This window comes from Cavia porcellus, unplaced genomic scaffold, assembly GCF_034190915.1.
Source record: "Cavia porcellus strain 051 isolate PalLab524CR breed Dunkin Hartley unplaced genomic scaffold, mCavPor4.1 scaffold_6, whole genome shotgun sequence".
NCBI lineage: Eukaryota > Metazoa > Chordata > Mammalia > Rodentia > Caviidae > Cavia > Cavia porcellus.
The window spans coordinates 91715755-91743217 of NW_026947489.1; the positions used below are offsets into that span (position 1 = coordinate 91715755).

Below are 27463 nucleotides of genomic sequence, written 5' to 3' on the forward strand. Positions count from 1 at the left end.
AGTAGAGGAAGATCTGGCCTGGGAGCCAGGCGCCCAGAGGCCAGGAGTCTCAGGAGCACTCAGTTTCAAGTGCTGTCTCTGCCACCTAGCAGATTTGGGACACTGCGGGAGTTATTTAATCTGTGCCCGACCGTCGTCTGCTTTCTCTGTGTCTGATGTGATCTGTGTGCTCCAAGGCCCTTGGGGAGCCTGAGGCAGGCAAAGGGCAGACAGGAATCCGTGAAATGGGTAACAAGGGAGATAAGCACTGAAATCAAAGCTGGTTTTTAACAAATAAATAAAGCTGATAAACTTCTAGCTAGCCTGGCAGAGTAGAAAGACCAAAGGCAGCACAGCATCACTGCCAAGCAGGCGCTGACTGTGGCTCTCTGCCAACCAGAGCCCAGCCCAGGAGAAGCCCACCAAGATCCAAAACCCACATAAGAAGAAACAGAGTTTTAAAAAGAAGAGCTAGATAACCTACTCTTCCTAGCCGAGGAATACCAGACCTGTTCCAACAAAAGAAATCAGACTTCTCTTCGTGATTCTGGGGTTTTTTTGTTGTGTTTTTTGTTTTGTTTTGTTTTGTTTTTTTGAGACAGGGTCTCTCTATGGAGTTCAGGCTGGCCCTGAGCTCACTGTGTAGCCCAGGCCAGCCTCAAATTTGTAGTGGTCCTCCTGCCTCAGCCTTCTGAGTGTGGGAACTACAGGCGTGCACCACCATGCCCAGCAAGATATCAAGATTCATTCTTTCTTTCTTTTCAAATCCATTTTATTTCAAGGAAAGGAAAAACTAAAAAATTTCAAAGCACATGAGGGGACAACCATGGTACATACATTGCACATTGTCATTCCCAAATCAGTCACCCAGAACACAAGACGTCCCCTTTCAATTGTCCAAACTAGACCAGCACAAATCTTTCTCTTCACTGAGCTCAGAGAAATCAGTAGTGTAACTACCTTAACTGTTTTGGATACACACATACATCCATATACATATGTTATTTCAGCTTCTCACACTAGTGAGACTGATGCTTACACATGTGTCTTATCTGAGTCTGGTCTCAAGTTGCTTCCATTTACCTATAAAGGTCTTCAGTTCACCCTTTTTATGGCTGAGTAGTACTCCGTTGTATTAAAAGTACCACATCTTTTGTATCCATTCCTCAGGTGATGGGCATTAGGTTGTTTCCAGTTACATAGATCTGGCTGTTACAAACTGTGCTGCTGTAAACTTGGGGCACATACATCAAGTGTTCTCAATTCTCCCGGGAAAATGCCCGGAAGAGGAAGAGCTGGTTGAGTGAGAGCTCCAATCCTATTTTTTAAGGAATCTCCACACTGATTTCCACAGTGGCTGCACCAGTCTGCACTCCCACCAACAGTGGAGAAGGGGTCCTTTCTCCCCACAGCCCCTCCAGCATTTGTTATTGGTTGATTTCTTGATGGCAGCCAGGTGGAATCTCAGTGTTGTTTTAATTTGTATCTCTCAAATGACAGGTGATGCTGAACATTTTTTCACACATTTGCTGTTTCTAAGAAATCAAAATTCTAATTAACAACCTCTGGCAACAACCACCAAACAAGCGGGGGGACCCTCCAAAATTCACTTGTCACCTCTCGCCCAGAGCCCCTGGGACTCTGAGGCCGCACCTGGTGCAGTCTGTGGCCCCGGGTTGGGGTGCAGAGGCCGAGCCCCACCTGCCTGCCAGCACTGTGCTCAGACAGGAAGATAAACCCCAGCCCCGCAGATTGGCCCAGCCTGGTGATATGGTCTGGAAGGAGACTGGACAGTCAGCACATGGGCGAGTTGTGGGGGGGTGCAGTGGAGTCATCCCGCCGCTGCCCCCTTGAGCTGGGAGAGCAGGTACAGGCAGCTCTTCTGAACAGCCTGATGGCCAGGTGTGGGGCATGTTTGTTATTCCACCTATTCAGGAAGCTGAAGCAGGAAGGTGCCAGTTGGAGGCAAGGTTGGGCCATTTAGCCAGATCGTCTCAAAATTATAAAGAAGGCGAGGAGGGGAGTGGTGCTGGGAGAGCAGTCCTGGGTTCCATGTCCAGAATAAAAAAAAAGAAACCCAGGAGGTGAGGAGATGCTAAAGGCTGCCAGAATGTGGAATCCAAGTCCCTTCAGAGTAAGGGCTGGCCCAGCAGTGTCCCCACAGTGAAGGCTGGGCTGGCTATGGTCAGGGTCAGGGTGTCAGGGGTCTCTGGGCCCTACAGGTCTTGAGTAGAGCTGGGAGGTGGCCAGAGTCCTGCCCCAAGTGATAGCTCTGAGGGAGGAGGGACTGGGTGAGGCCATGGCACAGCCAGACAGCATTGTTAGGATTGGGCAGTGTAGCCTGGGAGGGTGGGCCTGAGGTGACAGCTGCTGGGCACACCCAGGGGTCGTGGCTGGAGCTTGCAGAGGCCATCTGGGCGCAGCAAGGCCCAGGGGTCTAGGGAGGCTGCGGGGGGTGGGGGGCAGCGAGCCCTGGCTCCTGATCTGCAGCTCTGGCTGGGCACTAGGCAGGGAGCCTGGGGCAGAGGAGTCCAGACCCGCCTTGGAGCCAGGCACCCAGCCTGAGCTGAGCCAGAGCAGATGGCAGAGCAGCGACCCTCGGGGGTCCCTGGAGGGTGGTGGACGGGGTGCGGAGGCGCCCTTCATGCGGATGGCTGTTTCCCCACACAGGCCCCGTGGGCGCCCCGGAAGGAGCCGTGCACGCGGGAGATGCTGGCGATCTCCTTCATCTCGGCCGTCAACCGCAAGCGCAAGAAGCGGCGCGAGGCGCGGGGCCTGGGCAGCAGCACGGACGACGACTCGGAGCACGAGGCCGCCCAGGCCGGGGTTCCGGGGGGCCCCGAGCCGCCGCCGCCCCCCGCCACGCTGGCGCCAGACGCACGCTCCGTGGTGTCCGGCTACTCCACTCTGTCGTCGGCCGAGCAGGGCACGCGGAGGGCAGGCGCGGGCGACGAGGCGGACGACGAGCGCAGCGAGCCCAGCCTGGCGGGCACCGACACGGAGGGCGCGCGGGGGCGCCGGCCGTCGTTCAGCTCGCACCGCCTGATGGCCGGTGACACCCTGGCGCGCCGCCGCCTGAGCCGGGGCCGCGCCAACCCCGAGGACGACCGCGCGCCCGCTCCCGGCTCCGCCTCGTCCAGCAGCCAGGAGTCGCTGCGCCCCGCGGCGGCCGCGGTGGCGCTGGGCGCGCGGCCTTCGCGCCTGGAGACGCTGCGCCTGCGGCTTCGGGGCACCGCCGACGACATGGCCGTCCGCCTGCGCCGCCCGCTGTCTCCCGAGACCCGGCGACGCCGCAGCAGCTGGCGGCGCCACACGGTGGTGGTGCAGAGCCCGCTCACCGACCTCAACTTCAACGAGTGGAAGGAGGCGGGCGCGCAGGACACGACAGGCGCGCGTGCGCACAGCGACAACAAGGACTCGGGGCTCAGCAGCTTGGAGTCCACCAAGGCTCGCGCCTCGTCATCTGCCGCCTCGCTGCCCCCCGGGGACCTGGGGACCCTGCAGGGTGTGGCCCCGCGCCTGGCCTCCACCTCCCACCTCCACCCATGTCTCTGACCCGCGCGTGCACCCCACTCCATCCCCCCCCCATGCACTGGGGCCCTGGACCATCCGGCCGGGGCAGGAGGGCTGCAGGTCACCCCTAGTTTGTGCCGGAATGGAGAGGAATGGAGACGGGGGGCCTGGGGTCTGTGTCCCCGTGTGTGTGTGTGTGTGTGTGTGTGTGACCGAGTAGGCCCTTCAGTGTCTGCCCCCACCCTGTTGACCGTGGAGCATGGGTCTGGAAGCCCCAGGTCCTAGGCCGGCCTTGGGCTCCTCACTGAGGCGGGGTGTGGGTGTGGGGAGCCCATGCGTGGTGGGCGTGAGGGAGAGGGCTTGTGTATGTGCTTGTGCATCGTCGCTGTCCAAAGATGCTGCCGGTAGCAATTCTGCTCCTCCACTGCCCCCCCCCCAGCCCCCAAGGCCCTTCCTTTGGGACACTCAGGGTTCTGTCCCTGCCCCTCTTCAGAGCCAGAGAAGGGGTTGGGCCACAGACGCAGGACTGAAACCCTTTTGCTAACTTCCATGTCGTTCCGGGCAGCGATCTGATGGTAGGGAGATACTGATCCCAGCAGTTTGAGGAGGGTCGGGATCCCCTTGCCTGTACCCTCCTTTTTTGTTTTGTATTGGGTGTTTTGTTTTTGGATTTTTTGGGGGGGATGGGATCTCAATATATCACCCAGGCTGGCCTTGAACTTGTGGAGATCCTCCTGTCTCAGCCTCCCGGGTGCTGGGAAGACGTGTCCAGCAGCACACCCAGCCTCCTCTTCCCTTTTTGCTCCCCCATCTGTGCCCACTCTTCCTCAGCTCAAGCACGGGGACTGCACCTTCTTCTCTGTAGGGAGAGGGGCAGTCACCAGCCCCCCTGGCATCTCTGTCACACTGATTTACTGGGGCCAACCTCGTTGACCCTGCCAGGTGGAGTGGAACCCAGTCTCCTTTGTCCCCTTGCACTGTACATAGCCCTCAAGTCACCAGGCCCCCAACGCCCCTTCACTCATTCTCGGGAGGCCCCATGGATCATGGGTGGACATGCCCCCCCACTGTCACATCTGTCAGTCTTGTTTTATGCAGATTTGCTGTAGACTCCTCTCGCCTCCCCCATCCTTTTATTGTAAATATTGTCTCTAAATGTGTAACATATTATAAAGAATTTATAAGGATTTTTAAAGATGTTTTTCTCATTTAAAAAAGTGTTGTAACAGTGTTGGATAAAGGCCTCCACGTGCGCATGGCTCCTGGCACCGTGTCCCTGACACACCGCTCTAGGTGACAACTAAGACTTCCTGCTTCCCAAAAGTCCTGTCTTTACAAGTACAGTCTTTATCTTGGAAATAAATGGCCTTCTGGAGTCGGCAGTCTCACTTGCTTGGGAGCGAGAAGGGGACAGAGCAGGGCTGGGCTGGGTGACAGATGAGGTACCGGGAAGGGGGGCTGGGTGGAGGCAAATATCTTCCTGCTGCTGGCTTTTTCCATGTCCTGGGAGACTGGTGTGGGTCTCACTGTGTAGCCCAGACTGGCCTTGAACTTGTGGAGATCCTCCTGCCTCAGCCTCCCCAGTGCTGGGACTGACAGGTGTGTGCCACCATGCCTTGCCTCAGATCTGCCTCCTAAACAGTTCAGGGAACCTTGGAGCTGAAAGGAAAGTCCATGGGCGTCCACGGGAAGAAATAAAGCACATCAGCCAGGTTGATTACAGAGGTGTTAAGAAACAAAATATTTGTGTTATCACTTCTTTCTTTGTCTTCTATTTTGTCTTTACTGTATATAGCAGTAATTACAGAACTGTTGGGTAAAGATGTAACTCTTAGGACAATGCAGAGTTTATAGGAGCAAAATTTTTATATAATATTTAAATCCATATTAACCTGAACTAGCTTGGTTTAGAGCTCAACTAGCAATTAAGAGGCTAGTTGTTATTCCCAGGGAAACCACTAAGAAAATAACTCAAACTGCAATAAACGAAACAAAAAGGGAATTCAGAAGATCACTTAGAAAATATTTTACACAAAAGAAAGGATTCAAGGGCTTGAACAAAAGGGGCACAGTGTGTGGGGGAAAGTAACAACAGTCTGCCCTGGGCAACGGTCACAACGGATGCCATCCCAGGCAGGTGGCAGAGGACAGCAGGAAGTTGAAGCTGAGACCCCACTACAAGCTGTCTACAGTTCACTGTTTTTTGGTATCAGGAATTGAACTCGGGACCTTGTGTTTCCCAGGCAGGGGCTTGTGCCGCTGAACTATACACCTGACCCTTGATTTTCTTTTGATTCAAAGATACAAAAGAGGTCAGGTGTGGAGGTACACCTGGGAGCTAAGGCAGGAAGATGGCAAGTTTGAGGCCCACCTGGGCAAGTTAGCTATTTGGCAAGACCTCAAAATTAAAAAAAAGGAGGGAGTGAGTTGAAGATAGCTCAGTCCAAAGGCCTTGGCCACAATCCCTATCTATCAACCCAGTGGAAAATTGCATGATTTAGATTGCCTTTGTAAACATGAGGCTAAGCTAGGCATGGTGGCACATGCCTGTACCCCAGCACTTGGGAGGCTGAGGCAGGAGAATCTCTTGAAACAAGAAGTTCAAAATCAGCCTGGGCAACATGGTGCGTGACCTTGTCTCTGAAATAAGGAAATGCCCACAGGAGACCCAGAGAAGGGTGCAGACAGAAGATGAAGGCTCTCGGGGCCTTGCCTGCCCTGTAGGGACCTGGGATTGAGGCTGGCCTGATCTACCCCTATCCTGGCCTTGCTTGGCCTTCCCTGAGCCGACGGCATCTCCTGCCCAAGACCCCCGAAGATGCAATGAACCTTGTACATGTAGTTGTACCGAGGAGTCAACAGCTGGGGAGGCGGGGGCTGGGGCTCAGGGGTAGAGTACCTGCTCGGCACCGGCAAGGACGTGGGTTCAAAATGCTCCCTTTTTCCTCCCTCCAAGGGATGAGTCCTTCCTGTCACCGCAGCAAGATCGGGTCACTTCTGAGACAGTTGTTCAGGGACACTTTCTGTCCTAATACCCTCTGGTCGTTTTGACCGCACGTGACCTGACCACCCACTCCACATTCTTGGCTTTTGCTCATCTGGGACCTACAGCTTACTGTGCACCCTGCGGGCTCCAGCCTGTGACCCTCAGCCACTCCTCATTATTTTCTGCAGGTACTGGAGTTTGAACCCAAAGTTCTTCACTCTGAGCGACACATCCCCAACCCTTTTTGTTTTTTGAGACTCTCGCTCAGCTGCCCAGGCTGGACTACAACTTGTGATCCTCCTGTTTCAGCCTCCAGCGGGCTGGGAGTCTAGGTGCACCATGGTGCCCAGCTGCCACTCCTGCTTCTTCAGGACTCCATGCATCTGTGCCCCTGGGCCTGGCCACACTCAGGAGCTCCGGGCACCCACTGCTCTTGCGCTCTGCTTCCCGCTGCATCCTTGCTCTGCTCGGTGCCCGGGCGCTCCAGCTGGTTCCTGGGATAAAGGTGGAGCCTCGGTCCCAGCCAAGCTGGGAGCCGCATGGCAGGTGCGGAGAGCATGAGTGAAGCACCTGGCACCACCCTGGCGCGTAGTTGATGGTTGTTTTCCAGAACTAGGAAGGGAGGAATATGGCTAGATCTGCGAACACACAAAGCGACACAGGTGTCCCCACAGTAAGATGCGAGTTTGGGGGGACACTGGGGACCTGGGCGGGAGAGTAACGGGCAGACAGCTGGCAGATTCCCAGCTCTGGGCTGCGGGGTTATCCCAGACACTGTGACAACGTGGGGGACGAAAGTGATGGTACTGGGCCAAGGGGCGAAGAGGAGACACCAGCCTCAGGCCGCAGCCAGGACGAGGATAAGCACGGCCTTGGGGACGCTTGGAAAGGCCGCTTGGAACCTGCTGGGTCAGTGGCGCAGCTTCGGAGGCCCACACAGGACAGCAGGGCCGCTGGTGCACACGAAAGCACCAAGGTGGGAAGTGTGTGTGTGCACGTTGCAACCTCAGAAGTCCACAGGCTGCTACTTTAGAAGATTCGGGAGGTGATCGAACCCCATTTGGTTTGGGCGGGAGGCTACTGCTATGGTTTATAGCTAATGCCCCCCAAGAACCTCAGGTGCTCCCAGGTGGGGCTTTTGGCGGGGAATGAGTCACAGGGACTTAGAGGAGACTTGTGCAGAGGAGGCGGAGCCTGCTGGGAAGGGGCGATCCAGGGGCGATCCAGGGGCGATCCAGGGGCATGGCCTCTCCCCAGCTCCGCCCATCCTGCTTCTGGGCTCCCATGCCCTGAGCAGCTCCTTCTGCCAGGCCCTTTGCCCCACTCTTCCACGTTGGAGCCCCGTTGACTGAATCGTGAGCCAAAGTCAACCTTTTTCCTTCATTTGTGGGCGTCAGGTTATTTCTGACCCAGCAACAAGACAGTGACTAAGACAACGGGCTTTCTGTGTGAACCGCGCTTTGTCAGCTGCAGGTGTAGGGGGTGCCCAGGGCCAGCTCACTGGTGGTCAGGAGACTGAAACAGAATGCTGCCTGCCTGGGCCAGAACTAGCCGCCTCCGACTGTCACCGGGTCCTTCTGCTGCGTTCTCCTGGGTTCTGATGGCCTCAGGGCGGAGCCAGCCCTGCTGCTCCTTCCCTGGTGCTGTAGTGTCCCCACCCGGCACCTCCCGGCCCTGTAGGGTGAAGAAGGAAGCAGCAGAGGCCGGAAGGAGATCCAGGAGAGGAAAGAGAAACAGGTTTTATTAAAGCCCCAAACACTCGGCTAGAAAAACCGAAGAGGAAAGAGAGCAGGGAGCTGGGAAGAAGGGGGGGGGGGGGGGAACCCAACGTTGAAAAAGACAGAAAACACAGCAACCCTTTTCCATTTAGAAATTGTCAAGTTACACCGACAGAGGTCACAGAACATCCACAGAAGCCGTCACTGCTACACCAACAGGGTCCCTACGAGGCGGGCGGGGTGGAGCCGAGCCTGGCTCAGGACCAGACTCCGGGGAACAGCACGGTGGCAGGGGCACGTGAAGCCCCCATGCGGGGCGCGGTGGGCAGAGGAGCGGCGAGATGCACGGCATGCAGCGGGGTGCGGACGTGCTGCGGGCTTGGGGTGGGGGGCTCTGAGCAAGGAAGCCAGGCGGAGGTGCGGGGACGGTGAGACGCACACACGCACACGCATGCACACGCACAAGGCCGCAGAGGGGTCCCATGCACCTCCGTGTCCACGCCTTTGGGGTCCCCATGTCATGGGTCTCTGGAAGCCAGGCACGTCTGCACACACGCTGCACACGCCGCGTGTTCTCACGTGCAGAGCGCCCTCCCATGCACAAACAGGCAGGCACGTGCCAGTGCCCAAGCGGCTTACACGCGCCCTCGTGCACATCTCTCCTCCCCTCACACGCACACGCGCACACACAGGCCATTCGCGTGCACACACTCCTCATGCATCTACACGCACAGCTAAGAGGCCTTGGACCTGTGCACACGCACGCACAGCTGCACCCACCCAGTCGCAAGCGCCGCCCAACCCGGCTGTGTGCGGGAACTAAAGCAAGAAAGATGCGGATCCCACTGGACTCTCCTGGAGTGGGCGGGGTGGGGTCCCCTGTATCGGCCCCACACGGATGGACACTCCCCTCCTCTCCCCCACAAAGGGACATCAACTCAGGACGACGACAGTGGGGTACGCACTCAGTCACAGGGCTGAGGTGCTGTGAGGCGCGCGAGTAGCAAGCAGAGTGATGGAGCGGAGGGAGGAGGGGGCACCACTCCCCCCTCCCCTCCCGAATGGGGGGGTCTCTGTACCCAGACCTAAGCATCGCGCCCCTGGACTGGCCTCAGCCCCGCCTTGCTGTCCCCAGGCCCCAGCCCTGCCGAGACAACGGTCAGGGAGAGAGGGCCATGGGTTCCTTTTTTTTTTCTTTTTTAAATATTTATAATATATTTATATTACGTATATTATATATATATAATATGTAAATATATTTTTAAAACAATATAAAATGTTAAGACACTTCACTTAAATGTAAAGAGTTGCCTGCAATTAAAAGTAATTGCATCATTTATGAGGTCCTTTTTTTTTTTTTCCTATTTTCTAGGTTTTTTTGTGTTTTTTTTTTTTTTTTCTGGGAGGGATTTTTTCTCTTTGTTATTTTTCAAAAAGGCTCACTTGCCTTGGTACAAAAATGGTCTGAAGCTAGAAAACAAGGATGAACCAACAAAAAACAGAAACCAAAAATAATCCCAAAGGAATGAAGAAACATCACCCAGCCCCCCCAACACTCAGCAGCCCCCCATCCCCCCACCCGGGGCCCCAGGGACATGGGCTCTGTCCCCTTTAATGGCTCCTCCTCTCTGTGCTTATGGGGGACAATCCCCAAGTCCCTTCCCTGTGCTTCCCCTGTCTTTGTGCTCCAATTTGGAACCCTGTTCCCTGGGGCCGCCACTCCATCTCCTCCATCTATCTCTGTCCCTGTGCCCCTGGGCACCCCAGGACTGGAGACCTATAGCCTCCATCCTCCCCTCCAGGCCTTGGGGACCCTCAAACATCTCATCTGTAGTCATCAGATCCCCACATTACACCCCCTCCCTGAAAGCCCTCAAGTCACAAAAAGGATGCTGAAGGTCAGGTCAGCCCTACCTGTGGAGTCAGAGCTATGCTCAGGGACCCCAAGCCCCCGGCTATGCTCCCCATTTCCCTCCCACCCTCAGGCTTCCAGACCCAATCTGCCAGGCCCTTTCCTGGTCACCCCCCACCCCCATCCAATAAGTTAATGGCATTTAAAGTGCTAAATTAGGAAACTAAAAGTACAAAGTCTCCTTCTGGCCGCCTTCTCCCCGCCAGCTGTGGCTCAGTGGCAAGCTGTCCCCACTGCCTCCCTCCCTCCATGACAGTGTCCCTGATGCCTCCTCCTGGGCTAGCACCAGCAGCTCCTCCCCACCAGTCAGTGGGGGGCTCCTCGGGTGGGACAGCAGGCCTGGTCACCTCAGCCACACACCCGGCCCAGACCGTCAGTCCCAGCCTCAGTCCCTCTGCGGCCCCTGCTGATGCTTCTGGCCTCTGGGTGTGCTGGACACGCTAGGAAGGGGCAGAGCCGCAGCGGCAGCAGCGTTCTGTCTCCGGGCCAGGGTCACGCCCATCCCCTGGTCCCTGGTCCTGCCGTAAGCTGAGGTGGCCCCAGGTCTTCATGGGGCTCCAGACAGGGAAGGGAGAGGGCTCTCTCGCTGCCACCGCCGCTCCAAGTCTCCGTGGCTCAAAGTTTGCTTGGAGTTTTCTCGAGGGGGGGGGCAGGGAGGGGAACAGGGCAGGGGTGAGAGAGAGAAGGGACAGACGATGACAGGAAGAGGCCACGGGGAACAGGGAGTCAAGGGAAGGTGGTGTGTTTGGTTTTCAGTTTTACTGTTTTGACTTTTTAAAAAAAGATAATTAAAAGTGAATCATTAATGAAAACAAAACCAAAAACACCAACAGGAGGAGGAGTGCAGAGGTATGAGGAGGGCCATGTGGTGGGGTCCCCCAAGGGTCCATGGGAGAGAGGCAAAGATGGCAGGAAGAGGGAAGGGATGACTGGGGGGGGGCGGTGCAGGGCTTCTAGAAGGTTCTAGAAGGAGATGGAAGAATTCCTTGCCCCAAAGGAAGTCAATACGGGAATGGAGGTTCTGGAAGCCGAGGGCTTTTCTGACACTGGGCTTGAGGTCTCATTCGACCCGCTCATCTCTTTAGATGGTTTAGTGGCCTGGAACAGAAACAGGGGTGGGGATCAGAGACAGTGGAGATGGCGGCCTTCACGCCAGGCTCCAACTGGAGCGTGAGGAATGGAAAACCTCCAAGATCCAAGAGATGACACTGGAGGGTCACAGGGGAGAGAGCAGAGCCCTGACTTGGGGAGGCAGGGAGCGGGGCTTAGCAGGGGCAGAGAGGAAGCGGGGGGTGGGGGGACGGTCCACAATTACTGACAGGAGAGAGAAAGTGGAAGAGACACCAGGAGGACAAGAGAGACCCAGCCCGGGACAGGCAGAGGGGACAGGGTGGGGGAGGGGAAAAGAAGTCAAAGTCAGCAGCTATGCCGGGTGTGGCACAGCGGCCAGCAGCCAGCCCAGCCTCGGGGTCCCCTTTGGCCTCCGACTGCTAAGATGCCAAGCAGAGGCCTCCGGTGGAAGAGGGTATGCTGCCCGGAAGGACCCTGCCCACCATCTGGGAGGAACATTCTGAACCCAGCCACCAAGAAAGTGTCTGATGGCCCAGCTGTCCCGTGGAACAGGGAGGCCACTGCCTCAATGGGTCCCTCATTCCTGGCCTGCTCACCTCCCACCCGCCGGTCTCTACACTGACACTTATTCTCTGGAGCTATGGTTGGTCCCCAAGCAGACTCCCAGGCCCTCCAGACGTGACCCTGATGATGTGGGCACAGGGATGCGCGGCTGAAGCAGCGCCCTGACATTTTGTTGCACCATTAACCTTGGCATCTGCGGGGTGAGGGTCACACAGGGTCACACTGCTCCCCACTGTCCCCAAATGAGGTGTCACTCCCCTTTGTTCCCAACCAGCCTTTCTAGTTAAAAGCTGCTTCTGTTCTTTCCTTCAACATTTCTCAAGGGTTAGGACTCTCTGGAACCCCAGCCTTTGGGCACGTGATAGGGGGGTGACGTGTCCTCACGAAGCTCGCTCCCCTGCCCCAGCCAGGGTCAGCCTCCTCGGGCACCACCTTCCCTCCCACAACACTGGCAGTGGTGCGGTCCCCAAACCTCTGTCCCAAAGCTTCAGGCCCAGCAACCCCATCCTGGGCTGCGGGTCTGAAGATTCCTCGCCTCCTTCTTTCTGTTCTGGAGAACTTGGTTCCCCACCACCACCACCACCACTATTTGCCACAAGACACAAATGTCATGGCTGCTCAGCACCGTGCTTACCAGGATTGCCTGCGCCTCTGCTCTGGTTCTGACCGGAAGTGGATCGCCTCCCTGCAGAGCCTGAGGGCTAGGCTGCTCCCTGTGACCCAGGGACCAGCAGGAAACTTGCCCTCTGCCCTGGGATGGTCACAGCCTCTATGAGTCCTATTTGTGTCATCAGCCCGGGGCGGGGGGACGCTCCACAATGTGGCCCCCAAAGGAAACCTGCAGATTTATCCTCACAGAAGTGGGGTACCTGTGGCTCCTGCACCCTTGATCCTTGTACCCCTGGGAATCTGGCTGCATTCACAGGTAGATGCCAACCACAGACTCCAAGGGCTCTTCATCTGTCACATCCTTTGTGGAGCTCAGAGATTTCCAAAGACCCTGCCTGTACCTGGTATACGTGACCTCAGAGTGCCCCTAGGTTTTCCTCCCCACTGCATGAGCGACAAAAGGGGCCCAGGGAAGGCAGAGAACTTGGACCAGGCCACGGACTGGGCTGGTGGAGCTGTGTCCTCGCCCCGCTGCTCTGGGAAGGCATCAGGTACACACTGCTGATGTGGGGCAGAGGCGGATGGGGAATCGGGCCACGAGCCGAGTGACCAGGAAGAACCCTGGCCAGCTGAAGAAGGGATTCAGATTAGGACCACGCCCCGGCTTTCAGCGGATAGAATTTTGATCTGCATTTTCCTCATGGCGGCTGCCATCTGCAGTCTCAGCACTCTGGGAGGCTGAGGCACACAGATCACATTTTTGGGCCCAGCCTGGATAACTTAGTAAGACCCTGACTCAAAGGGCCCTGGGCTCAATCCCCAGTGTGCAAAACAATAAACTGCAGCTCCATTCCTGCAGGCCTTCTACGGCAGAGGTTAAAATGAGGGCAAAATGGAGAGGCCTCTACATTTTGTTTTGCTTGCATGGGAAACCGAACTCAGGACCTTGCGCTTGCCAGGCATCAGCCTCTAGGTTTCATTGTTTCTTTCCCCCAGTATCAGGCTGGAACTCAGGGTCTCTCATGGGTCAGGCAAGGCTCTACCAGGGAGCCGCGCCCATACCCTGAGGACAGCATGGGGAGCCAGGGCACAGCGCACCCTGGCAAGGCCAACGTGTACCAGCTGGGGTGGGCAGTGCCTCCTGAGGGGACAGTTATGAGTGGGGACCCTGGCAGAAGACAGCATGCCTTGAGGCGCTGAGGGCTGCAAAAGTGGGCGGAAGAGAAGCCTCCAGAGGGCAGCCAGAGGGTGGCAGTGAGGCCCACAGGGCCAGTGGGTTCTATGAGGCTCAGAGGTGGGGAAGAGGCAGGCAGGGGCGGGGACAGCCAGCCATAGGGTGGGGACACTGGGGGCTGGGCCATGTGTGTGGGAGAGGCCTGCCAAGGCCCCGCTCCCTACCTGTCAGATGGGCACCCTGAGGGCTCATAGTAGTGGTTGTGAAGATGCTGGTGCCTGGCTACTGTGCTTCTGGGCACAGAGGGACCTGCTGGCCGGGACAGGGACTCTCATGCACAGGGTGGCCAGGAGGACAAAACCTAGAGGGGGATGGGGCTGGAAGAAGAGTAGGGCGGGGTGGGAGGGGCTTTGGGGTGCCTGGGACCAGGTGTATCTGGGGTGCTCCCCGCTGCTGTTGGCCTTTGGGGAGCCCCTTTCCACTGCAGCTGTCCCTGCTTCAGGCACAGGAGACTGCTTGCCCGTCCTCCACCTCTCCCATCCCAGTCCCTGGCACAGACACGGGGACCCACGGAAATCCAGGCCTGGGAGCTGTGATGTAGGCAAGGCCCATCAAGGGGAGGGGCGGCCAGACAGGGCAGTGGGGCAGCAGGGTGGGGCAGGGCCTCAGAAGGACTCAGATTCTGGGGCGGTTGCGGCCCATCTGCCCCCACATCAGGATGAAGGGATTCCTGAGGGGGCAGGGCCTGGCTAAGAACTCTCTTTTTGGGGTCCTGAGGGTTGCACTGGAAGCCTTTGCCCTGAGCTGCATTCTCAGCATCTTTGTCTGATTTTGACATTGTCTCCCTTAGTTGTTAAGCTGCCCAGACCAGATGACTTTAGTCCTCCTGCCTCAGCCTCTCAGAGTGCTGGGATCACAGTCCAGCGGCATCATACCTGGCTGAGGACTCGAGCTCTAAGCCAGACCCAAGGTGCGGGTATACTGCAGACGATGCTCCCATGGCCGGGTGGGGAGGGCAGGAACATTGGGTGGCAGGGGTGCCCCACTGCAGACCTCACCTGCTGCTGTGCCTGGATCCTCATGTACTCTGCCCGCTGTTTGCCATGCTTGCCTTTGTCGGGGCTGCCTGCCTGGCCCTGGGCCGCCTTCAGCCTCGAGGCCCCGGGGGTCACCACCTTCATGGGTGGCACAGTGCCACCACCACTCTGCAGAGAGGAAAACTGGGTTAAGGAGGAGACTGGGGGCACCATGACACTCGGGGATGGCTGGGCCGGGCCTCCTGGAGACACAGCCTGAGCCTAGGTGCCCACTCCCGCAGGACAGCCCAGTGCCCAAGCACACCCTGGTGGCTTCCAGAGCAGCACACATGCTCCCCACCCCTGGGGGGGGCCCACATCCAAAGAGGGTCCCCAGCACCGCACTGCTCGCGGCAAAGGGCTCCTTCCTATGCCTGAACCCAGGAGGGCAGAGCAGGCCTGGCAGCCTCCGGCCCGCACCACCCTCTTCATGGGGAGCAGGAAAGGTCTCCCTACACACAGGTGAGGCTGGTTTACTTTTTTTCTGTACTGAGGATTGGAACTTCACAGGGAGCTTCACCCACACCCCCAGTTTTTTCAATTTCTTTCTTTTTGCTTTTTTAGAACTGGGGATCGAACTCACAGCCTCACACTTGCCAGGCAGGTGCTTGTGCTGCTGAGCTGGATCCCCGGTCCTCTTTTTAAAGGAGACAAAAATCTCAGGGTGTTATTAAGTTGCCCTCATCACTCAAATGTTTGAGCTTCCTGCCTCAGCCTCCTAGTGTGCTGGGATGACACGCATGCCCACCATGCCCAAGTAAGCCTGGCTCTTTGAATCACCTCAGGTACCAGGCCTGCCCAGAGGGGCTCTGGGGACCCAGAAACAGGAACAAAGAAACGAGAGCAGAGAGAGTCGGAGACAGGAGGAGGGGTGCTGGGGTGGAGGGGGGAGAGATCTTTATTTGCTGGTTTACAGGTACAGAGCAGAGAGAGAGCAGCCCCATCCGGTTCCCGCAGAGGTGAGGGGGGCTGAGTCCCGGATGGGCTGGCTTCCCAGCCTGCCCCGGCTCGGCCTGAGATCCGACAGGGTGGGGAGCAGGGCGAGATGGCTGGCCCTCCTGCAGTCCTGACACCCTCCACTCTGAAGACCCAGAGCCTGGGGTGGCAGAGCAGTAGGGGCAGACAACAGAGGCAGCCACCTGGGGTCTGGGGTGCAGGACAGAGGGACCAGCAGGGGGCCCTGCGCCCAGCTCCCTCAGGGTGGCCTCCAGCTCCTGCAGCGTCTCCTCCAGGCTATCCCTCCACATTGTGCAGCTGGGGTCACCCGCTGGCAGCTCCCCACAGCAGGTTTGTACCCCATGACCCCAGTCCCTGAGGGTCTCCTCTGTAGCTGTCTGCATGGTGGGGGGCTCCTGAGTCCCATCCGGGGTTGGTGCCCAGGGACAGTTGCCTCTGGCCAGTCTCTTCCCAGCTGCCCCACCCTTCACAGGCACCAAGCTGCTCCTGGGCCAGGAGGCTGTGGCCACCAGCTCCGGCAGAGCCTGGGGCCTGGGGCTGTCCAGGGTCCGGGGTCTCGGTGTGGGGGCCGAGCAGGCGCCTGGATCCTCACTGCTGCCTTCTGGTGGGGATGGGGCACACTCTGTCAGGATGATCCGGGGGACGTAGGAGGCTGGGGGTTCTGGGGCCGCCTGGGGAGGAAAGGAAGGTGGCTTGGAGCTTAGTTCATTGGGAAAGTCCCCATGAAGTAAGCTCCAAGCTGGGTTATGGGCTACAGGTGGGGAAACTGAGGCAGGGCAGGCCCTGACTGGGCTTACCCAGCAAGTTAGAGGGAAAGCTAGGACTAGAACTTGTCTCTCTCCCGACCTGTGCTCTTCTAATTTCTGGCAATGACAGCTGTCTACAAGAGAAGCCACAAACAAGTCCACGTCCCATGGCCCATGTGAAACCCAGGAGCAGGTGTCAGGCCCTTGCCGGGACCATGACATGGGCACGGCAGAAAATAAAGCAAGGCCATCGGAACCTATGCCCCTAAGTGTGGGCTCTCTGCTGAGTCACTGGCAGATGGGGCCCTGACCCCTCTCGGCCACAGCAGACGTGGCCAGGCTACCGGGCCATGCTCTCCTGACAGTCAGGGACCCCCAACCAGAGTGAGTCTCATGTAACGCTAGGCACCGGGCTGTGCCAGAAGGTCTCCCACATGCTACGTTCCCAGCCCTTCGGTCCTCTTTTATTTTGAGAACAAGTTCTCTGCATTGCCTAGGCTGGCCTTGAGTTTGACGATCCTCCTGCCTCAGTCTCTCCAGGAACTAGGGTTACAGTCCTACAGCACAACACCAGCCACCTTATCTGTAATGCCTACTGCAGCCATGGACTGACTGTCCTCATGCTGTCCCCACTGTCCAGGTGAGGATCTGAAGGTGACAGCTGTCACGGGATTCTCCCACAATCACCAACCTGCAGCTCTGAGTGGCAGAGCCAGGATTTGAACCCAGAGAGTCTGAGTCCAAGTCCAGGGCTCTTTGCACTAAAAGGAGCCAGGCAGGGCCGCATGGGGACAGTGGAGACCTCGGCCAACCCTCCCAGGGTCCCCCGCCCAGCCCTGCCACCTGCTTACCTGGAAGTGGGGTGCAGGCTGGGAAGGCAGGGGGGCAGCACCATGCCTGACCGGCTCCACAGCCCGATGGCACCGCAGGATGCAGACAGTCAGCCAGGCCCAAAGACCAGGGAAGGGGCTTTGCCCACGGGGACCCTCAGGATGGTCCCCACAGCCAGACAGGGGCAGGAGCCGCGGATGCCCAGGGCACAGCCGGCCAGGAGATGCCCTGTCCACACCACGCGCCCCCTAATGGCTCCCAGACTGCTCTGCACCACCCCTGCTCAGCAGAGAACACTGCCCCCCACTTGATGCCCGTCTGCCCCCCCTGCCAGAGGCCAAAGTGACCTGGGCCTCCCGTGGCTTCCAGGCGGAAGCTCACCCAGGAGAGCGTGCCAGTCCTGGGAGCAGGGGCTGCCTGGCTGGCAGGCGAGGAGAGGTCACCTGCCCCTCCCCGTCCTTCTCCCCTGCACTCCAGGGTCTGTGGGTACAGACAGCAGCCCCCCCCACTCCCAACTCCCCAGAAAGAATAAGAAAGAAGTGAGTGCAGCAGGGCACAGCAGGGACCCAGGTTACAGAGGAGGAAGGACCCCTGGTGCTCAGAATCAGCCCCCCACTCCCTGGCCAGGGCCGAGGGGGGCAGGGCAGGCTGTGGGAGCTGCCCAGGTGGGCGTGGGGTCCCCAGGGCCAGGTGCTCACTGCAGTGGGAAAAGCAGACCCCTCTGCTGCCACAGCATGGGGCAGGGCACGGGGAGGGACTAAGCCAGGGCTCAGGACAAAGTCAGAGTTTTATAAATAGTTTTGCTTTGTTTTTGTGCTACTAGGGATTGGACCCAGGAGCACTACCACCGAGCCACATCCCTAGTCCTTTTTAAAAACTTTCTTATTCTGAGACTAGTTGCCCAAGCTGGCCCTTGACTTGTGATTTTCCTGCCTCAGCCTTCTGGGTTGCTTGGATTACAGGCATATGCTGCCATGCCTGCCTCACAGTCAGATTTTTTTCTTTTTCTTTTCTTTTCTTTTTTTTCTTTTTTTCTTGACATATAGTCTAGACTGCCCTTAAACTCTTTGTAAAGCCCAGGCTGACAGTGAACTCAAGGTGATTCTCCTGCCTCAGCCTCCCAAGCAGCTGGGATTTATAGCCATGCGACACCATGCTTGGTTCAAAGTCAGATTTTGAATTAGACTCTTAAGTCATTTTGTGAGTAAGATCTGAACTCCAATCTTGGCCCAAGATAACACTTGGGCTTTAGGCCAGACCTAAACCAGGGATGCAAACGGGAACACGGTGCTCAGGTCCCCCTGAGCTACTCTAGAACCAGGCTCGCAAGAGAACACAGATTCGGGGTCACCCAGTATCCCAGCTGCGGGAGTCCCTGGGAGGCCCCGGGACTGGCCCAGTTACGGAGCCGTCCTCAGCATGAGGGTGGGGTTGCCGTGTGTGGAGCGGGTGGTGGCAGGAGCTAGCATGACCAGTGGCAGCGGGCAAGCGTGAGAGGTGGACAGGCAGGTGAGGAGGCACAGGCAGAGAGCCGTGAGAGTGGGGCGCCCGTTACCTTCCTCGGGGGGCCCAGGGCCAAGCCCCTGGGGGGCCCCAGGTCCTGGGGGGACAGCAAGGTGGGGATCTGCTGGCGGCGGGACGTAGGGGGGAGGGAGGACACAGAACTTCTCTCAAACACCTGGGGGCAGAAGGCAGGTGGGTTTGGAGCGGGGACACCAGGCAGGGGGTGGCGGCCACGGCCTGCTTTGCCCTGAGCCTGCCTTCTCCTCCAGGGCTGCAGGGACTTGTGGGAGGGGGCTATGGACATGTGAGCTGGGGCCCTCGTACAATAGTGAGGGCTGAGCAAACCAGTGGGACGGCCCTGGGGGCCTGGGGCTTGGGAGAACCAGGACCACGATGCACCTGCTGTCCAGGCTCTAGGATTAGGAAGGAATGGGGTTTTCGGGGGACCCAGCGGCTCTTGGGGTACGTGGGGGCCTTGGAAACTATAATCAAATCCTCCAAGGAGGGACACGAGATCCCCCTTTGGCAGTGGAGGAGAAATGAGGTGCAGAAAGGATGGGTCTCGGGCCAGCCTGCTCGGGAGTGGCCGAGCCCCGACCCACCTCCAGCTCGGCAATGATTCGGTCCTCGTCATCCTCGTCCTTGATGGCCGAGGCCATGATGGGGGGCGTGGAGGCAGGGCGGGCCACTTCCGACACGGCACGGCGCAGCTTCACCTGGGGCTTCTGCACCTCCAGCTCCTCGGACTCTGCCTTCTGCAAGGGCCAGGCTTGTCACACCCAGCACCCTCACCCATCCCTTGTCCCCAGGCAACTTCGATGTCCCCAACAGGCAAAGGCCTGGGGTGGCATTAGGGCAAATGCCCAGATCGGGGATCCCCAGCTAGAACCCTCAGAGAAGGTCCCCCTCCCACCTGGCTTCCTCCTGACTCAGCCTCCCCGGGTGGCAGTGGTACCTTGATGAAGGCCGAGTCCTTCTTGCTGGTGACCACCACCTCCCCAGTGCGTGTGGTGGTCAGGCCATGTGTTGAGGGGAAGCTGCGGCGGGGAGGGGGTGGCGGTGGCGACTTGGAAGGCTTCTCGGTGCGATAGCGGGGCACTGTCAGTTCATCTGTGGGCAGCCAGGGGCTGTGGTCAGCAGCTGGCGACCCTGAGGTCATGCCCTGCTTCCCACGCTAGGGACGGCACCAAGCAAAGCCTCCTCCTCCAGGAGGACCAGGAGTGAAGGACGCAAGATCCCCGCTCCAACCCAGTCCCCCCTCCTCAGTGCAGTCAAGCCTCAGCCCATCTGGAACAGCAGCCTCGGACCCTGATGCTGAGCTTTCCCGCCCCTCTCCCCCAGCCGCCCCCTCAAGGGCTCCAGTGAGTGCCCCCTCCTCCAGGACACCCCCAGATTCCTAGGTTCCCTGGGGCCTCCTGAACCAAGCCCTGGGGTCTCTTTCTGGTTTGTGACCAGGAGTGGCTGTGTTTTGGTGAATCTAGGTATTAGGGTTACATTCTGGGTCATTTTATTCTTTACTTGGAGACAGGGGCTCCCTAAATTGCAAAGGCTGGGCTCGAACTTCTGATCCTCCTGGTTCAGCCTCTCGTAGCTCTTACCACACAATGAATGCGTGATGAACCAAAGGTCGGTATTACGCCCCATCCTGAGCTCCCGAGACGGCTGAGGCCGGTGACAGACCCAGAGCCTCAGCCCAGAGGGTGCACCCCGATTAAGAGTTCCTTGCCTGCCCTCCCCATACCTGAGCCCCTCCTCCCACTGGGCTCTGTGCGGGGTGCCGCCTTCTGGCCGTGGGGAACTTTGGGGGGCTTGTGGTCCGGGGCGGGGGCTGGGCCCGGGTGGGCCTTCCCAGCACAGTCCAGGTCAGGGATGGCCTTGAGCAGCTCGGCCTGCGTCTCCTCCAGCAGCCGGTTGATGTCCTTGGTGCTGTACTGGGTCAGTGCTGCTCTTTTTTCCTCCCAGTCCCGCTCCGCCTGTGTGCATGTGGGGCCAGGGGTCAGGGGTTAGGAGTCTAGCACAGACCCTTTCCCATACCAGCCAGAACTCAGTCCCTCCTGCCAGCCACACTGTGTAAAGGACAGGAAGGGAGCCTCGTGGGGACCCAGCCCCAGGGACCCTCAGCCTTTTGGGTCAAAAACCCTACGTCCATTCTATACCATGTTCTTGTCTTTTTTGGTGGTGCCAGGGACTAAACCCCAGCACCCTCAGACTGAGCCTTACCCTCAGCACAGCACACCCACCCCTTCTCTTAATTTTGGGACAGGGTCTTGCTAAGTCACTAAATGGCCCAAGCTGAGTTTGGACTTGTGATCTTCCTGCCTCAGCCTCCCAAGTGCAGGGATTATGGGATGCACCCTCATGCCCAGCCCAGCACACGGCTTCGATTCTCACAGCTGTATAAATAGGCTTTCTGCCCGGAAGGCCTAATGTCACCCTTGAGATGCTCTCGGACTTCCATCTGGGAATGACCTCTCCCACTCTAAGGCAGCAGAGAACCTATGACCACAGCCCTGGACTCCACCACAGCCCAGCCCCAGCACCTCTACAGACACGGCCTTGTCCACACTTCGCTTCCCAGGAGCATCTGGGCCTTTGGTGGGGTTGCCGCCCTTGGGGGTGAGGGGAGCCCCCTCTGCTGGGCCACTCAGCTCATGCAGGTTCAGTGGAGGACTGGGGGGTGGCAGGTCGAAGTCCAAGCCCTTGCTGAAGTCGGTCTCGGCCACCACCTTCTTGGGGGACTGACTCAGGAGGTTGTTGGGCGGCGGCCACGCACCCTCCTCCACTTGCCTGGGGTGGGAAGAAAGGGGGAGCCATAAGGCAGGGGGTGGGGGTCTTGGGTCAGGCCAGCCACCATGGAGACTGTCTAAATGAGGACCCCAGGGCTTGGGCGCAGGTGGGGATACGTGGGGACTTGAGGCCACTGGAGAGACCTGCGGATCTGGGCCAGGGTGTCGGTGACACTGCGGCAACGCTTCAGCAGCCCGTCCAGGCGCTGCGGCTCCTCCTTGAGGAACTTCACGGCCTCCACCTCCACGCGTAGCACCACGCGCATCTTGCTCTGCAGCCCCGGGAAGTGAGCTGGGGGGACAGGTGGGATGAGCAGAGGAATGGGCAGGGAGCCCGAGGCCCAGGAGAGCGTCAGAGGCAGGGAGCTGGGCGGCGGGGGACCCCGGCTCACCCTTGAGCTCCGTCAGCGTCTCCCCGAGCTGCTTCAGCACCAGCGCCTTCTCCTCCAGCTCCGGGCCGGGTACCAGCCGGTGGCTATGAGATGCGTCCCGCTGGATCCTTTCCATTGACTTCTCCAGGTCACTGCAGCCACAGAGAGACCTGCTCAGCCCCTCTGGCCCCAGCCCACACCCCTGAGATTGTGCAGCTGGAAAGAAATCAGGTCACCTGTCAGATCAAGATGAAGTCACCCACCAGGCCACATGCCCGGGCAAAATCAGCGATGCCAAAGGTCAGAGAGAGGAGACCAAAGATCTCGCCTGCCAGGTGTGGTGGTGCATGCCTGTCATCCCAGCACTTGGGAGTCTGAGACAGGAGGATCGATTGCCATGAATAGGAAGCCGGCTTGGGCAACATAGTGAATTCAAGGCCAGCCTGAACTACATGGCAAGACCCTGTCTCAAAAAAACAAAAGTAAATAAATACAACCAACAGCTCTTCCAAAGGTGCCCCGACTGCCCTGGAGAGCTCTGATCCTTAACTACAGTGGCCCAAACTTCCCTCCATGTGACGTGCAGGCAGCCTGAGTCTCATCTGGCCAAGGAGATATCCAGGAAGCTGGCAGGCTTTCAGAGGATAGGGAGGGGCAGGGTGCAGTTCCCCTAGGGTCTGCAGTCCACAGGACACCTCCCTGGCCCTCTCCCTGGGGAGCCCAACACTGCTTTAGATTTTAGCAACTGTACACTAAGCTTTGATCATTTAAGACCCCGAACCTCTCAAAAAATGTAAATCAAGCCAGGGATGTAGTTCAGCAGTGCAGCGCCTGCCTGGCGAGGTACCGAGTTCAATTCCTAATACCAAAAAACAAAAAAACAAGCACAACATAAACGAGGACAAGTCCCCACTCCTTGTATTGAAAGGAAGTTGAAATCCAAACTCCTCTGTGAAGCCAAGAAGGGCACAGGAGGGGCAGTTGAAAGCTTGGCTCTAGAGTCGCAAGATCCACATTGCAATCCCAGTCCTGCCCACCCAGCAGAGATAGTGGGCGAGTTACCCAGTATCTCTGGGCCTCTACCTTCTCATCTGAGAAATGGGGATGGTAAGAAGCTCCCCCACTCTGGCCTCTCTTTTGCTCCTCATCTGCCTCCCTACCCCCATCTGCTTGCTAACACTCCATTCTCTCATCTCAATGAGAAGCCCCCGCAACCCCCTCTTCCGGGGGATTTGCTTCCTGCCCCTCCTCCCCAAGCCCTGAAGCTCCTGTTTGCTGAGTCATACAATTCTCCAGGACACTGGCCCCAGGCAGGCCAGGCCTGTGTCTTCCAGATTTATCCCCGATTTCTAGCACCTAGCACCACACCTGGTGCAAACAGATGTCTGGGAAATAACTGGGGGATGAACCAACAAGTGCACAAAGGAACAGCTACAGTAAGTCAACTCAGTGCTATGCAAGACCAAAGACATCTCTGGCCCACGTGGAGAACTTGACATAAATTTCTGTCCAAGTCGGTCTGCAGGATCTCAGCTCAACAAGCCAGGAAGGAACAACTCTGGGCTTTCAGTTCTACCGGCCAGCAAATTTGCTCCCACTAAGGCTCTGTCATTAGCTGGTCTTTATCGGTGTGCCCTATACATCTCCTTCCGCTAACAGGGGAAGACAGACAGGCTGGAGCCTCAGCAAATTTCTCTGATTCAGCACCAGCGGGTGAAAAGCAACCTTGTATTGAGCATTTACTGTGCCAGCCACTAACTTACTGTAACCTCCCCACAAGGGCAGGAGTGGGAATTGTTATTCTTTCCAGTCTACAACTAGAGGAACAAGGTTCAGACATGAGACTACATTTCCCAACCTTCCTTGCAGCGATCCACAGTCACATGACTAAGGTCTACCCAAGGCGGTTTTGGGTAAGAGTGGATGCCACTTCCAGGCCTGGCCCAAAACCTCCCAGCAAGCTCCTCCATGCCCTCTCCCCATTGGTTGGCTGGCAAGACCATGATCTCCTGCCTAAGGGTGGCAAACTACCCATTAGCCTGGGCCCTGAATAAAGAGAACTGCTCTGCAAGCTATTGAGCAGAAAAAATACCTATATTTGATCAATCAGTATAAAAGCTGGAAGCTTACTTGCTATTGAAGCTGTCTTAAGTGATTATTTATTCATATTTTTGCAGCACTGGGAATTGAACCCAGGCCTTTTGTGCTGAGCTAAATCCCCAGTGCTTTCGTCTTTGCATTGAGTCAGGGTCTTACTATGTTGCTGAGTTGCCCAGGCCAGACTCAGACCTGCGATCCTCCTGCTTTAACCTCCCTTAGTACTGGGATGACAGGCCTGTGCCAATACACCCTGATTGTCCAAACTAATTAATAACACTACCATAACGAAGGCTCTGGTATTTAAAGGGGGGGGGGGAGAAAGAGGCTCAGGGATGAATCAGACAGAGATTACACAACCATTTCATGTGGACGCACCAGCTGCAGCTGGAGCTCACACTCCAGTGTCTCCCTGCTGCCCACCTGCCCTGCTCCACCACAGGCAAGATCCACTCCCTCTGCCTGTATGTGGGACACCTGCTGGTTTCAGGCCTGACTGCCTTTGTTAAATGTCACCACTCCCAAACCTCACTGACAGAGGAAGAGACTTTTACTTAAAGAAAGACTCCAGTGAGCTTCAGGAAGAGAGATCACTCTAACTCTCAGGCAGCAGAGACTGGGTTCTCGATTCCCTACCAAGACACTGGATGACAGCTTGCTGAGGGAGCTAGGCCTGGTGGTACACACCTGTAATCTCAGCTAGAGAGGAGGCTGAGGCAGGAGGATTGCAGTTCAAGTCCTTCCTGAGCAATTTATAAGACCCAGTCTCAAAATAAAATTTAAAAAAAATTTAAAAGGGCTGGGCATGTAGCTGAGCACAAAGGCTCTTGGATTAATTTCCAATACCACCACCAAAAAAAAAAGTGGCTGAGGGCTGGGGTGTAGCTCACTTGTCTGGCATGTGCAAGGCCATGCCAAGGCGGGGTTCATCCCCAGCACCACAAAAATGAATGAATACCTGGCCAGATCTTCATTTAGTGCTGGGAGGATTGAAAGGCTCAGGACAGACCCAGCTAAATAATTCTTTATTTGTGAACTAGAGACACAATTCTCATTTTGCAGCGGGAGCCCTTGTCTGGTCTGGGCCGGCGGAGGACCCAGCCACAGGCTGATTTCCAGGGCCCTCAGGGAGCTGTCTGGGTACAGGTTTGATGAGGGGCAAGAGCTGGGTCGTCTGCGAGTCCCGAATCAGAGAGGCCCCCTAAGGGAAGGCTCTCCTAAGGCAAGGTGTATAAATCTATCCTTTCATTTCTTCCACCACTGTGCCTTCATATTTCCTTTAATGTCTTCCTAAAGCTCCTTTTGAAAGTTCTGTCCCAGCTCCCCCTGTGGCGTGGAGTGAGACGAGGACAGAACAGGACAGGAAAGTCGGTCCATGGCATTGGAGGAAGCTGGCGGACTCTGCTCTGCTCAGCCATCTGGCTGGAGCTGTCACCTATTGATCATCCCTGGCAAGAGAGGTGACTACTGCCAGCTCATGCCCATATGCGTGGCCCTCAATTTGTCCCTACAATACTATGGGGACCCCCGCCTCATCCCTTGCTAAAGTGAACACATAGCGCCAGGTTGTATGAACCCCAGGCTGATGATTAGTGGCCTCCTCAAGGAAGCCCTTAGAAGGTTTCCAGATATGACTTAGGGACAAATCCAGGCCCCTGTGAGCAGCTCTCCTGCCTCCCTGGGGTCTCTGAAGACAATCCAATCCCTGTCCAGAAAGAACTGCAAAACTCCCCCCTCCCAGAATCTTTGTACGGAACACCGACATGGAGGGGGGCAGAACTGCCCGGATCCCATAGCCCCCAGCACTGGATCTGGACCCAGGCCCCCAAGTCCTTCAGTGAAGCACGAGATAAACCAGGTGTGGGTAGTGAGAACACAGGCCCGCAGAGCGGATCAGAATAAACAACACACAGAGGAGGGAAGTCTCATGCCGCTTGGCCACCTAAGATCGGCTCAGCGTGAGGCCAGTGGAGACTGGCCGGGGAGTGGGGACAGCGGGTGATCACTTCCACTACCGCAGGATTGATCATTTACCTGGGATATGGAACCCTCTGCCCTAAAGCCAGCCAGCCATAAAGAAGGCACTTCCTTCCCCTAGGGTCCCATAAAAGTGCCTAAAGCAGTGCCAACTCACTGCCACCCTTCTTCCAGTCCCTTTGTGCCTATTCTTACTTTCTTGATAAACTCCCTTCCTCCATCCACGGTTTCCTTCTTGGACACCACAAAATGCAGCCCCACTTTCAGATAGCAGCACCCCACCAGGGAACCCCCCAGGTGACGGCGAGGGTGGAGCTGGACAGCCATTTGCTAAATTTGGATGAGACTGTTTTGGCCACGGTTAAGGGTTTGGGGTGGGATGTTCTGGTCCTTTCTTCCAGAACATTCGAGCCCCGTTTTGGGCGCGCCAGGAAGGGACGAGGTTTTCCCTTTGCTAGTGCTTGTCAAGGGGGCTAAGAGTGGTGGTGACTGAGCGGTGACAGCACCCGATTGCTCAATGGCCCTCCAGGTCCTTGCGCATGGTCACAGCCCAGAATGAAAGCAGGAAGGGATCAGAAGGAAACCAGGCGGCAGGCCCCGGGGTGAAGCCACGGCCACACAGAGTCAGGCGGCCTCTGGGAAGCAAGACCACAGTAAAGGCAGGCACCGCGCCAGGAAGAGAAATCGGGAATTATGCCAGATGATCGGAGGTTTGTGGGTCACAGAGAAACCAGGCCACGCCAGAGGAGGAAGTCAGGAGACCAACGTCACTGTGATTCTTAAGCAAAGGAGCTGCGCCTCCCGGGGATGCCGGGCGCGGTCACCCCGGCCGCGCCCGCCCTCCCTCCCTCCTCCGAGCGCCCAGCCTCACTTGAGCTGCTGGGTGATGAGCTCCTCGTCGTTGAGGTAGCGCAGCCGCTCCTCCTCCACCAGGGTGCGCTGTCGCTGCAGCGGGTCCTCCTGCCGCCGCGCCGCCTCCGACACGCGCATGCTCAGCTCCGCTTCCGTGCGCTTCAGCAGAGCGCGCACCGACTCCTGGTTCTGGAGCTGGGGGCCGCGAGAATGGACGCGTGGACCGGGCTGGGGCAGGGGGGCTCCACACGCCAGGCAGAGGGTGGGCGGGTGAGGGTGGCGAGGGTCAAAGGGACGTTCTGGGAAAGTTGAGGCGAGGGAGTGGGATAGGAATATGGCGACCCTAGTGGGGACCCTCCTGACTGTACCTTCGTATGGCTGGGGCTCAGAGCGTCTTGAGTATGGGGTCGGGCATGGGAAGAAGGTGAACCCTTCTGTACTAGGGCTCACAGTTTGGGGCGATCCAACCCAGTTCGGAGCCCGGAAGGCAGGGGTGGACGGGATCTTAGCAGTGGCCCAGATGGCCACTGTCCGCCCCCTCCCCAGCCTGTCTCTGCGCATTAACTTCACCTGACGAAGAGCGGGCACAGCGGTGCCAGGCTCCTGACAGGTGAGACCATCTGCCAGGCCAGGCGAGGCAGACTGGCGGGGCGTAGGGAGGCGGAGGCCGCCTCCGAGAGGGACGGATGGAGGGGGGAGGGGGAGAGCTAGGGGGAGATTCCGAGGGAGCTGTGGGGGAGG

At 57.7% G+C, this 27463-nt stretch overlaps 2 protein-coding genes across 13 annotated transcripts in view; one reads left to right on the forward strand and one right to left on the reverse strand.

The window, feature by feature from the left end:
* Positions 1-4867, forward strand: part of Arhgap23 (Rho GTPase activating protein 23) — a 58810-nt gene extending 53943 nt beyond the window's left edge. For all 7 annotated transcript variants that reach the window (XM_063251449.1, XM_005002410.4, XM_063251451.1 and 4 more), the window contains one exon: positions 2650-4867. In XM_063251449.1, the coding sequence (XP_063107519.1) occupies positions 2650-3534 (885 nt within the window). In that variant the 3' untranslated portion in view covers positions 3535-4867. The remainder of the gene's footprint in view (positions 1-2649) is intronic.
* Positions 4868-8192: 3325 nt separating this feature from the next.
* The window catches only part of Srcin1 (SRC kinase signaling inhibitor 1), a 54768-nt gene continuing 35497 nt past the window's right edge, over positions 8193-27463 (reverse strand). For 3 of the 6 annotated variants that reach the window (XM_063251456.1, XM_063251454.1, XM_063251457.1), the window contains 11 exons: positions 26742-26917; positions 21818-21948; positions 21570-21717; positions 21180-21426; positions 20381-20612; positions 19595-19749; positions 19242-19394; positions 18692-18814; positions 15742-16230; positions 14585-14731; positions 8193-11206 (listed from right to left, as the gene is read on the reverse strand). In XM_063251456.1, coding sequence (XP_063107526.1) covers positions 11072-11206; positions 14585-14731; positions 15742-16230; positions 18692-18814; positions 19242-19394; positions 19595-19749; positions 20381-20612; positions 21180-21426; positions 21570-21717; positions 21818-21948; positions 26742-26917 — 2136 coding nt within the window. In that variant the 3' untranslated portion in view covers positions 8193-11071. The remainder of the gene's footprint in view (positions 11207-14584; positions 14732-15741; positions 16231-18691; positions 18815-19241; positions 19395-19594; positions 19750-20380; positions 20613-21179; positions 21427-21569; positions 21718-21817; positions 21949-26741; positions 26918-27463) is intronic. The other 3 variants (XM_023563877.2, XM_023563876.2, XM_023563878.2) reach the window with 1 other exon arrangement.